Raw genomic sequence first — 13,234 nt, 5'->3', positions numbered from 1 at the left:
CAACACGATAATGTTCTGGTGGAGATGAATCAATACAGCAATAAGCTGGTTGAGCATGGTTGGAAAGAACTTTTACCCTCTTTCCTGCTTTCCCTGATGGACCAGTTCCACCCTGAAGACCTCTGGGTCCCTAAAGGGAAAACATGATTTTTTAAAATTAAATAAAACAACACACATTGAAGACAATTTTAGAATTTTAAAAGTGAAAGAGATGCAGTAGTTAAACAAAATGAAAGTAGTTAAAGTACTCTTCTCACCTGTGGTCCAGAATCACCACTGTCACCTTTAAGTCCAGGAGAACCAGGACCTCCCTATCAAAAAATATAGGTCGTTCCATCATTTGTCTAGAAAACAATTATAATCCACACTCATTCATGTGTTTAAGAAAGACAGGTGTCTTTCTCTCAGGTGTATCTATATGAGGGAATAATGTCAAATCTGCTCACAGACAGACAGGAAGGAGTGAGGGTGGTGTTTGTATGAATGAGTGCATGTACATGTACTGAACAGGTATGCGTTAGGAAATGATAAATGCTTGGAGTCGATGCCTTCACAGGAAGAAATGCTGATCACCGAATGTGTTTTTCATAAACTGTGAAACGAATGGATGATACAGTAAGCCTATCAATGCTGTGTATGAGTCTGCGTGTCGAAGGTCTTCAAAATCTACTCACGACAGGACCAGATCTTCCCGTCATGCCCGCTGGCCCGGGTGGACCTCGCATAGCCAGCTGTGGATCAAACAGAAAAGAACCAATAAACCACCGGTCAGCTCACAATGTTGACACTCTTTCAGTTTCAGTTCTCTTTGTGGTCAGTTTATTAGCCTCAGGTGAAGTGACTCTAAGTCTGATGAAAAAAAAAAAAAAAACTGGATCTAACTCTTATAATAAATAATAATAATAATATTCTAATACTGCAAAACTCATTTTAAAAAATCCTACATTTAGTCCCTATAATAAAGCAGGAATTTGTGATTTTGAATTTGACACAGAATCCACTCAACTAACTGGGCTGAACACCAAAAGAAAAAAAAGGATAGAGAAAAGAAAACACTAATAATAAGCCACTCTTTTAGCCTCTGTATAGCCTGGAACCTTACAAAGTGCAAACTTCACTTTGTTCTTGTTCAGAGTTTACCACTCTGGTCTTTGTTCCTGTTCATGGTTGACCACAGGTTTGTACTGCCAGAAGAAGTTGTCTGGGATTTATTTGCAGTCTGATTACTGAATAAGTGAATTTGCTCATTTAAAAGGAAAGCAACTCAGGACTTGGGCTACTCTTAAGACCAAATCACACGCATTAGTTAGCGTATTTGTGGCTGCGTGCAAATAGGTCAAAGAGAATTCAACAACTGCTCCCTTCAATTCCCTTTACATTGTGACAAACTTACAACTCCTGCCATGTTTTTTTCTTTTTCCTGCCTCAGGCCAAACCTCTGGCATAAAACACAAATATAGAAAGGTGACAAGTGCTTTCAAGACATTACTAAACACCACTTCACCGGTTCTGACAGCCCTCCAGCTCCATAAGGCGTTGTGAATGTGTGAATATTCAGTGTTTGTGGAACGCTTAATGACTTCCATGTGTTCCACTATAGATCACACCTTACTTGTGGCCGCATAATTCAACCTGTTTTTCAACACTGCTATGGTTATCAGGACCCCTGAGTGAGTGTGAACATCTGGCGAGGCCTTTTATACTACCTAACCCAACACAGGTCCATATTTTGGAGTTGAGACAATTTATAGGATGAGTGGGACTTGTGAATAGTGATTCCCCCTTTGATTGTTTACTACACTTTCTGGGTCATTTCACCTTAATCCTACAGACCGGGATACCCGCTGACCCCAGATGTCTACTTTTTGTTACATATCACGTGGCTTTATTCATTCCGATCTTTCATGACTGTGTTGTTTTGTTTCCTGATAATTAATTTACTTACTGATATTGTTCAGAAATAAAGTAATATGTTATGAAGGGTGTTTCTTAAAGTACTTTATTCAGCAGTATTTTAAATATGTTGGCAGAATGAGGGTAAATTGTTTTCTTTTAAAACTTGGACTACAGTACTTGTTAATTAAAACCTCAATTTTGGATCTGAACTCCAGAACATTCAGTTTAAAGTTAACTAGAAGCTCATGAGAGTACACAGAGACACAGAAAATCATAGTGAAGTGTCTTCTATACTGGGAAAGATGGTCATATTAAGACCTGATACTTACCCTGGCCTGAGACAGGATGGCCTGAGCCTGAGCTTCCTGGGCTGAAACCACAGGTCCTTTGTGAGACTCACCGCCTGCACGGAACTGTCAACCACAAAAAAACACAATTAAAAACAAATTGACTTGTCTCTTTTCACAGAGTGGGACATCTTATGGTCTCCCCTGGCGTGTGTGTGTTCAAGTATTTTTTGTGAAACCTGTAAAGCTGTCACCATGCCACACACACACACACACACACACACACACACACACACACTTACACGTACATATGCTGGCATACAAGCAGAGGCAGCGCGCACACACACACACACACACACACAAATATGTGTCACCATGCATTCAAAGCCTCAGTCACTGGTTCCACTCCATTGCACTGGCTGACATTTACAAGGTAAGTGATTTGTAACCCAAAGAAAATAAGGTTGCGATCCCTTGGCCTACTGGTGATGCTATGAGGTAAACGTACTAAATGAAGCAAGTTCACGGGCGAGTGCCTGAGATGAAGAGTGTACAGTATGTGAGGGGAATAAGACAGACAGCCCAGTGGGTGCGTGGAAAGCAGGCAGAACTTACTGGAAGCATCAGAATGGTACCTGGAGGCCCAGGGACACCGTCGGAACCAGGAAGACCAGGACGCCCTGGAGGACCCTGAAGAATCAGAGGAGGGAGACAGAGTTTGTTCTTCTCTTAGTAAAAAAACCATCAGCTATTGTTGTGTTGTATACCCGTGTGTAACATTGCTCGGAGCAATTAATTGCTTGTGGTTAATAAGCAAGTCAAATATTTTCCCAAGGGATAACATGATTATTTGGCTTTTTCTCTATAATCCCCTGGAGGTGCTCTGCAAATTGAAAAGAGAAGAAAAGATAACAGTACTAACAAACAACAACTGCAGCAGTGCAGAGAATGAACAACTCATCCGTTCACAGAAAACGCCTTCTCTATCTATAACTATGAAATCAATGGGAAGGTACTTTGCTACACTGATGTTGCTTATTATGAATAGACAATTGACTAATACCACTGAGAGGAATAAGACAGGGGATTCAATCACAAGTAAAGGCAAAGACAGGATTTTCATGAAGCTGGCTTAGGGATATTGTCTGCAGGAGAGCACCAACTTTATAAGACCAGAAATCCAGCACCATGGCCATATTAGACCACAGTGCTCATTAGATTCATGAGAACAAAACTGTCCATTTGATGAAAAACGGAGAAAGTCCTGCTATTCTTAGATGTTTACCACCACTGGGTCAAAAAAAAGGCTCGCCTATGGGTGGCTCCAGAGAATAGGCAACATAAATTGCTGTAACATAATAATTAAAAAGGATGTATTTCTTTGCAGTGGCTATTTCTGGCTAAGCTTGTCAGACTAAGCTTAACTTTCATCATTCTAAAGGGCCCAGACTCAACAGACCTACATGAAAGAATTAGTGGCGACGAAGGCTGACTGTTGCATTGTCTCATATTGCCTGTGTCTTGGCCAAAAAGCTACATTTGAACACACCGCAGAGACTTCAGCTGACAGCCAACTACGTGAGAGGAAATACCTCTCTATTCCCACAGGCAGCAGTAGCCAAATTACAAACATCATTTTCTGACACCACTCTCACTGATAAACCTGCTTCTAATCAACAATATGTCTGATAAAAGCCGTCAACAAGGAACAACTAGCGCCAACGCTGCGGGACACCTCAACATTGGCCTATGGCCGAACGTTGGCCTGGTGTTTAACAGCCCTAACGCTCTACTCTATCAGGCTCACCTCACATTTGTCAGTTTGAGGCTGTGACTTATCAGCTTTCAGTTGTATTTCTCATTTGAATCTGCGCTCTCTCCGCCTCGGCTTTCAGACGAGATGTTTTTTTACTTAATGCTAATAGTAGCTTGCTAACATGCCTACCTTTGCATTTTTACAGGCTTAAGACTTTAAGAATGAAAAGCAAAAGGGTGTTGGTATTCTACGTTAGCACTGAGGTCAAAGCACAACTAAAGCGGAGGCTTAGTCTTGTCATGAACAAAAGCTTTGGACAGGTCATAAAGCATCTTTGGCAACAGATTAAGTCAGTGAGGCATCAAAGTCTTTAGGATTCATTCTCTGGGGACCATGGAAGTCTGTACTCAATGACATGGCAATCTATCCAAAACTCGAGATAATTCACCAAGACCAACTGAAATGCTTGGAGCAGCGTGTGGCTTAAAACTACTAAAACGCACTTGCATAAAAGTTTCTCTTACTGAATAATATGAATAGACAGTTGAATAACAATAAAAATATACTTTGTTTTAATAAAGACAAGAACTTATCTAAAAAGATCAATAGTAAGAAGTACCCAGTGTTTCAGGAGAAACCAGACTCTATTTAGCAGTCTTGTCATGTGCAGCAATCTCAGAATACTGGCTCAAATTGATGCCATGTGTTCCCATCTGTCTTTTCCCAGAAGTGGTAAATACTCTCCATCCATTGCTGTCATGGTAAGCGCAGCGACATCTAGTGTAAATGACTAGATGTCATGGCTGGGAAAGTGGTGTTTGGGTGAAAAGGAGGGAGACGGTGATTATGAGAGAAATGAGCCGATCAAACGTTGAGTCCAGGCGGATACTGCGCAACGGAAAACCACAAGACGACAGAAACGAGTTGCTTTTAATGCCGCTGTCAGTGCTCTGCAACACTGTTCTCATGGGAGGAAATAAAGGGAGGGGGGAAGGGGGGCGACTTTTGGACCAACAAAATATTTTCTGATCACCCTGTGGAACAATAAGATCTTTGTACAGGCAACGTCTGCTGGGCATGCTGGAGGGTTTTTTTGGGGGGAGCAATTAAAGGGTTAACCTCCAGAGACAGAAACGTAGATGTGTTAAAAGGGTGATGAAAGAGGGGTGCGGGGCATTCACCACATTTTGGAAAAAAACAGGCTGAGATCCAGCTTTCTAGAAGGGGACAGGCGCTTATTCTGAATCATCGCAATCAATCAAATAAATGGGTGGAATCCCACGGAGCTGGGAAAATTAAGGCCTCTACATATTTTAAAGCAAACTCCTTGAACTTCTCACAAGTTCTGTCACATACCATACCAACACAGCTGTTTCTCAGCACTTTGTTGGTAAATTGACAGTTTATGGGCATCTAATTTCCCTCTACCACTTCTTGCTAATCCCCCCTACTGCTGCAGTGGCAGCCTGCGTCCAATTGTGTTATTCATTTAATGGCATCCAGACTGTACTTGAAAACACACATGTATTGTAGGGGTGTTTATATGTTTGCTGACTCACATTATTCCACAAGTAAAATGAAAGGCTAAAGTTTCATTTCCATTTTAGTATCAATTATATCTGGAAAAATATGTGTTTTGGTTGATAAACAGCTTGAACTGATTGGTCGAAATATGTTTTATTTTATTGTCTTTCAGCCATATAAAACTAGTTGCTTAATTCGAATGTTCAACATGAGCAGAGAATGAGTGACAGAGTTTCTCAGAAACATCTGTAAACTGCTGTGAAATGAGGCCAGCTTTTACTCACCCTCTCACCGTGATCTCCTGGGGGACCTGGGGGACCCTGCAATCCTGGGGTACCAGGAACACCCTGAGATCACACACAGAGACACACATACACTTAGCATATTATATCCCACACTGCTGCTAACCAGCATTCCCACCACAGTCAGTCCAGTAATTCACATGCATAGGCCAACAAAGACAGAAGCAAAGACATGGGTTCAAAAAGAAATAAGCCTCAAAATAAAATACCCCCCCACCCCCCTTCTTTCTCCCTCTTGCTCTCGCACACACGCAGAGACACAGATGTACACACATTCATGCACAAATACACATTTTGACTGTCTCTCCCAACTCAAGCTTCACTGGCGATGAGGGCTGATGCTCTTTCCATAAAGACATTTTTTCCCTCTTTAGCTGTTCTCCATCTGTGAAAGGCAGACAGGAGTGAGGGAGAACGTGATACTCACTGCTTGGCCGGGGGCTCCTTGGGGTCCTTCAATAAGCATCCCCTGAAAAAGGAAAAGTGGATACAGTAGCATTATAGGGCAGCGTGTAAATCCACAGGCAGAAGAGAATGGGGAGAAAATGAGAGACAGAGGGTGCTTTGGTTTTTGAGGTTGAGGAGTTTACTTATAGCTACAAGCTCAAGACTTTAACAATTCTACAGCTATCTGATCTTCTGGTCTATAATGTATATGTGTGCGTGTGGTCAAGGATTTGGATGGGAGCCCTTTGGTGGTACAGAGGGTATGGGAGGAGGACGTTAACTGCATGCTATTTCAGTCAGTGTTTAGCCTGTAGTGGTAAATTGTTTAGGATGACTAAAAAAGCATATGTACTGTGGCATTTTGTTTACGCAGCGTTTTGTCTGCAGTCCTTAGAACAAAGTTGTTCGTTAAATCTCATCAGGAGGGAAGAAAGTCTTGCTGGTTTCACTCACTGCTTAGCAAAATAAACATGGCATTTAGTTCCAGTGGAAACTGAAATAAATTAACATATATAAACATGGATATAAATCAGATATGAAAGAGATTTTCTAAAGCACAGATAAAAGAAAACAGATTTCCTAGAAAATATTCAGAAATGTGACTCAGGACTTTTACAGATGTATAAATCTTTTAGGGACGCCAGTTGATAGGAAAATAATTTTGACACTAATTTTGAAATATGACACTTCTGTTGACTAAAAAAAAAGAGCAAAAATATATAAAGAATTCTGGCAAGCTAGACCAGACGGCTAAACAGCTAACAAAGTACATGGCTAGCTTGTTAGCTAACTAGACTGACAGACAGACAGACAGATGGATAGATAGAAGCAACGCTAAAGTACTAACTAATTATCGTTTACCTTAGACCCCACCTATCAAATTAGCTGTAACTCAATTCTTTCCTAGCTATTAAATTAGCTTTCGTTTCCAGGATAAACAACCACATGAATTTCACAGTAGAGTCCGTTCGCTAGCTAGCTATTTAGCAACTAGCTAGTGGTATATTATCTTAAAGTGTGAACATATTCTTTTTTTCTCTTATTTCCCCTATTCCTTAGGGGAATTTGTGAATGAGACTTTACAAATGTGAATGTTAGCTGTCTAACTTGTCGAGTAAGTTAGCCTAGCTTGGACAATCTGACTACCTGATAATAAAGTCGGGTTTTAAAAAAATTTTATTATTGGAATTAAAACACAGCAGTGTCAAACTTTACTTACTGGCTCAATGACAGCAGGTTCGCCCTTCTCTCCTTTTTCTCCCAGGTAGCTGTGACCTCCACTGACCTACAGACATGACACAAACCAGGTGAGCTTTTTCCACAGTAACAGGTCAGACATTTATATGTAAAGGCAGAGCAGCAATGGGACCAAAAATGGAAAAACCAAAGCCAGTGAGAAGCAGATGTCCTGTGCTGTTGGGTGTAGTTTGCCTAAAACACCAATGAAACAGCTTTAGAAAACACTGCAAAATGCTGACTAGTCAGCTGCATGCTTTAAAGGGTTTAGGTAGTTCTGAAGATGAAGAGCAGATTTTTTTATGCCTGCTGGAAAAATAAACCTCAAGAATAATTTTGCAAGAGGCTATAATTTAGACTTTGGTCTGACTCCTATTTATTAAGCTTCCTTAAAGCCAGGAACTGCCAAAGAAAAAAAAAAAAGCCCCCAACTGTGCGCAAATGCAAAAGGTCGTTACCTGACACTATCCATACAATGACTTCACATGAGAGGAATTCACAAACCACCTACACCAGTGTGTCCAGAAACCACTAGATTGTACAGTTTAGCCTGAAGGGGAAACTCATTTTTGAGAAAGTCATGAAACAGGGCTGTGGTGTCCTGAGACTGTAGAATGGATAGGACTAATAGAGCGGTTCAGATGAACCCAAAGCAGACAGATCTAGAGCCAACATCCAGACAGGGACAGTGTCACTTCCTGCCTCTGAAATCTGGATCCTGAGGCTAGGAAGGAGGCTGGAAACAAGCCACGATAGACACTGGCTCAGCAGATATTTCTGTCTGTTTTTTTGACATTGATCTAGATGGATTTGATGAGAAAACATTTGCAAAGATTTAGTTTGTCATCAGGTAATCCAAACAGATCTCTGGTGGGATAACCAGGGAGGAGCGTGTCAATAAACAGCAAAGGTCACTGAGGCCAAGAGGTTATGGGGGGTGTGTCTGCACTGACAGCTGGGTCCACATCTGTTTATCTGTAGGAGACTCAGATAGACAAGGTGTGTGTGTTTGTGCTTGCTTGTGTATTTGTGCATATGCATGCAGAATGCTCTAAGCTACAACCCGATACCATTAGAAACAATAAACAAAAAGGGCGCCCCAAACAACCCACCGAACGAATGCCACCAGCATCTTCTCTATCTTTCCACATTCCTGACCACCATTTCATACCCCTCCCCCCACCACCACTCCTAACCGCTCCAGCACTTACACTGATGTCGGTCTCCGCTGGAACACCAGGGCCAAACTCTTCCTCATATGTTGCAGATGTAGGCTTGGTGTCAGCGGTGCCATAATCGCCATAATCACCATATTCGTACGGCTTCTCTACAAACTCTTTGTGTTCATATTCCTTCAGGTCGTATTCTTTAAACTCATACACGTCAGTGGCCGGATCCACTTTCTCGTTGGGGTCCACTGGGGCAGCGGTTTCCACAGCAACAGTGGGGTCCACCCCGACCTGTTCCACACCGGTGATGTAATCATCCACTATTTCCCCATCATAGCTCTGCGATCAATCCAGGCATCGCAAAGAGGGGGCAGGGGTTGTTAAGACAGGAGGGAACATGGAGGTTTTTGGTTAGTGAAATGCAACCATGTGAACAGTTTCAATGATTCACATGTATTTGTAGAGCATGAATCACAGTTAAGACATTAGTATTTATCACTTAAATACACTGAAATTATTGGCGACCAACTAAGTGAAAATTAATCTTAGTTGTGCACACATTCATGTATCATATTTGGGACAGCATCCAAAACTCAACATATGTGAAACTCCACATATGTTTTGACAACAGCCACTGTTATTAATATTAACATATGTAATGATATTTTATATCAAGAATTTGTCTTTGCGAAGCAGTATGAATGTGAGATGTCCCAAACTATTGACACATTGATGTTTTAAAAATGTAAACAGTAAAATATGTCACAAGGAAAAACATATGGAGATATGGTGTGTGTAAAAAACTACACAGTGAAAAGTTTGAATGCATGTGTTAACACAAACAAGAACTTTCAAGCACCATTAAAAACCAGATGAAGTGAAAATGAAGAGCTGAACTTGTAAAAAGCACTTTGGTTTGAGAAGAAAAAAAGAAACACTAGCGAGGCTTTTACACGTCTGTGTTTGCACAGAATCTTAGGCACTAAGTAAAACATGATTGTACAGGAACAATTTCATCACTAGACATTCAATATTGTCTTTGTCTTGAGGGAGAATGCTGAGAAAATATCAAGGCTTCTAATGCAAAAAACAACTTGCATTCGATTGCAAAAACTCATAAAAGTGATTCACTTCATGGGATTTTATCATCAAGAGGTTTCTTGGGCAGAATAATTAGAGAGCAAATATTCCTTAAGAGTGCTTCCATGTTGTAAACAGTCAATAAATCAGGCATCTTTCTAACATACACAGGCCTAAAACTTCAAGTCACCAATCCATTTTGTTACATTGTGATTTTCTGGTAAATCACTCACTAAAGAATATTTAATCTTATTCCACAACTAGTCATCTGCCAAACCACAATCCAGGGCTAAATCTAGGTGTTTGTGATATTTTTAGCGACATGCTGAACCAGCGGAAAAATAGCAGTGCCTTCTAGCAGTGAAAGAGAAAGACACACAGTGCATGTTAAAAGCATCTATCAATAGTAGCGTGTCAGATCTAAGGACATTGTGACCTTATGGCGTTGTCTAAAAGTTGTGCAATCCATCACAGTTCTCAGTAATCAGACAAGTGTTTCAACATGGGACAGTGTACGTTCAGTTTCCGAGGTTAGCCTTCTGGTCTGTCATTGTAAATAAATGTGAAGCATCAAACCGACTGAAGCTTCGGTATCCACCTTAAGATACATCACAATGCAATCGGCAGACGTTTGGCTGGCGGAGCACACGGCCGTATTGTTTTAGTTTAACCCCCAAATGTTCCTCATTAAGTTGTGTTTAACGTGATGGTTTTGCACAAATTAAGACAGGATCTGCCAAATACAGGATATGGCAGAAACGTAGGGGATGCGTCTGTCTACTGATTTTCCATCGGTTACGGTTCATTAAATGACAAAGTTTTCCTGCAGAGGTCTTGATCCAGACTCCGTTTGATAGGGGCGGTTTCTCATGGAAATCAAGGAGCACGTTTTTTTTCTCTCAGCGAGGCCTTGCTGAGGTTGTTGGGTTTCAACCTCCAAAGGCGATCGTAAAAATATGTTTTGGTGTTTGTGATGCCCAAGCATTTTTGGAAATTTCATTTTTAAACCAGATGTCATTTAAACAGGAATGTAGATGTTAATTGGATGGATGATTGTTAAAAGTCAGTGATGCACAAAGAATCTTTCACTATAATAAAAAGTGCACCCCTCAGGGTTTCAACCAACCTCTCTGTGGTCAGAACCTTCCGGATTTTACAAAATGTAATAATAGTCTTTATACCAAATGATGTTGTCAGCTTACTACAAACTATCTACAGCTGTTACTTTACTATAAAAGACTTTGATTATCATTTCATATTGTATTTTACTGAGGCGCAGTTGAAAAGAAGTTACCTGGCCTTGCCCGGCAGTGTCAGTGGGAGTTTCAGGCTGATTTCCGTCCACTATGCTGTAGTCATACTCACCCGTGTAGTAGTCTCCACCCACATTTGTCTGAAATCAGGCAAGAACAGCACACAAGAAAAGCATTATATACTGTATCTGTGATGAGTAGAGTCAAGTTCAGGTTACATTCAAGAGTGTCTCGTATTTTGTTTCTTTCAAAAAACAAGGTGAATGTAAGGGTGATATGTTCTCTATATATTCAGGGATCTTTAAAACAAGTTTTGTAGTAGCCATAATATGTTTGAAATGTGTAATACACATTTAGCCACAAGTAAGATATAAAAAGAAGTTAAATAGTCAACTAAAGCTTTTGGAGGATGGCAAGATATACTGATAAAGCAGGAAGTGGGGGATAAAAAAAGGACAGCGAGAGGAGAAGAGAGAATTTAAGATGAAAATGAGGGACTAGAGATGGACAACAAGAGATGAGGTGCTTGTATATACGTCAATCATGGCAACAGTCATGATAACTGTATTAGTAAGGTGTTACCTCAGTCTTGGCTCCTTCAGTTGGGGGACTGTCAGTGGTTAACTCGCCTTCAATGTAGTCATAGATCTCACCATAATCATAGTTAGTGTACTGTAAGGAAAAAGGATGTAGGAGGGGATTAATTAGTACAATCATGTAAATAAGGCAGCAGGATGCCTGAAAGACATACTGTACATTATTTACATGGCATGTGAGTCAATTATTTTTAAACCATTAAAGATGCAATACATGAGGTAGCTGAGTCTCATTCACGACAAATCTCTGAACAATCAACAATCTTTCTTCAGATTTGCTTGTTGCACCTTTAACGTATTTTGTGTTGTCATGCTATTTTAAAAATAACATGGTCAAATGGTGAAAATATCACATCCATATAATAAAACTGAACAACTTTACATATGGATGACGGCAACAATCCCCGCTTCCCTTCCATCCAAACCTCATGAGCCTTACTGAAAGCTTCATGTGTGTAACCAAGAAAACAGCAATTAAGATTCTTGTTTGCTTCCAACAGGATGTCTGATGGTTAATGTACTGCCAGTAAAATGTATCTGCCTCTACCACTTAATTGTGTAAGCCAACAATGGCCCTGGGCTTTCATTAATGGGCTCTTTAAAACAGAAACCTTAAGCTGGGCTGACTCATCGCATGTTAGTCAATTATGGGGAACATGCAGAATACGGTAGCAGGGGGCAAAACCTTGATAGAAAAATATGGAGGGTGGTTAAACCAGTCTGTGACTTTAACATGTGTCGTCTTACTAATCTTTTAAACAGAATGTTTCTTTTAGGATCTCCAAAGCATTCCAGCAGGTCATAATGTGGTCTGTTTTGTCTATTATGTTGCGGTTTATTGACATGTGAGAATTAATTCGACCACCAAAGAGGAAACATCATAATAAACACCATGCAATGACATTAGACTTAAGTTATGTTACTTAAAAACAGTGGTTCACCAAACATTTTCTGGCACGCCTCCCTTCAGGAGCTGAAAAAAAGTTCACCCCATCAAATGGGGAAACAACTAATAAAAAAAGGATCCAAGCTGAGATTGAATGAAATAAAGGTCAGCAAGATAGCATCAGCAAACTCTTGTTTGTTTCTCCATAAATCATATTTATTCAACTTAGTTTAATAACTGCATACATTTCCCTGTGTCATCCACTACTTTAACTGAATTAGACATTTGAGGAAATACGCTTATTTAGTTTCTTCACAACAGTTAAATAAAAAAAATTGGTAGCACTTCTATCCTGTTAAGCCTGGACACAGTTAGCTTAGCTTAGCATAGAGACTGAAGCGGAGTGAAACCACCAGGCTGGCTCTAATTAAAGGGCAACAACGAGCATCTCTAAAGCTCACTTATGTGTTGTCTTAACACAAATCCGTACAAAAACTGCAGAGTAAAAATGTCAATTTGTGGTTTTACAGTTAGCCGTTCCCCCTGCTTTTAGTTTTTATGCTAAGCTAGGCCAATTGCCTCCTGTCTTCAGCCTCACAATAACCATACACATGAAAGTGGCACCGATCCACTCATCTAACTCTCTTTAAGAAAGCAAATAAGATTATTCCCCAAAATACACTAAACTGTTTCCTTAAATCATTAATGTCAGACAGGCATTTATTGGTGCTCATAGCCGATATAATACTAAGCAATTTAGCCACCTTAGCTCGTTGTAAAAACCTTAAGATTCCTGCTGATC

General features: G+C 40.3%; 1 protein-coding gene across 1 annotated transcript in view; it reads right to left on the bottom strand.

Annotated features, from left to right (window-relative positions):
* The window catches only part of col11a1b (collagen, type XI, alpha 1b), a 91,371-nt gene that overhangs the window by 49,338 nt on the left and 28,799 nt on the right, over positions 1–13,234 (bottom strand). The window contains exons 6-16 of the mRNA XM_084369844.1: positions 11,533–11,622; positions 10,992–11,090; positions 8,660–8,956; positions 7,432–7,497; positions 6,193–6,234; positions 5,748–5,810; positions 2,799–2,873; positions 2,226–2,309; positions 675–731; positions 258–311; positions 77–130 (exon numbers count right to left, since the gene is read on the bottom strand). Of these exons, the coding sequence (XP_084225970.1) occupies positions 77–130; positions 258–311; positions 675–731; positions 2,226–2,309; positions 2,799–2,873; positions 5,748–5,810; positions 6,193–6,234; positions 7,432–7,497; positions 8,660–8,956; positions 10,992–11,090; positions 11,533–11,622 (981 nt within the window). The remainder of the gene's footprint in view (positions 1–76; positions 131–257; positions 312–674; positions 732–2,225; positions 2,310–2,798; positions 2,874–5,747; positions 5,811–6,192; positions 6,235–7,431; positions 7,498–8,659; positions 8,957–10,991; positions 11,091–11,532; positions 11,623–13,234) is intronic.

The sequence above is a fragment of the Pagrus pagrus genome (assembly GCF_965226575.1).
Source record: "Pagrus pagrus genome assembly, chromosome: 12".
Taxonomy (NCBI): Eukaryota; Metazoa; Chordata; class Actinopteri; order Spariformes; family Sparidae; genus Pagrus; species Pagrus pagrus.
Note: the sequence above shows the minus strand (reverse complement) of the source record. Positions and strands in the feature narration are given on the sequence as shown.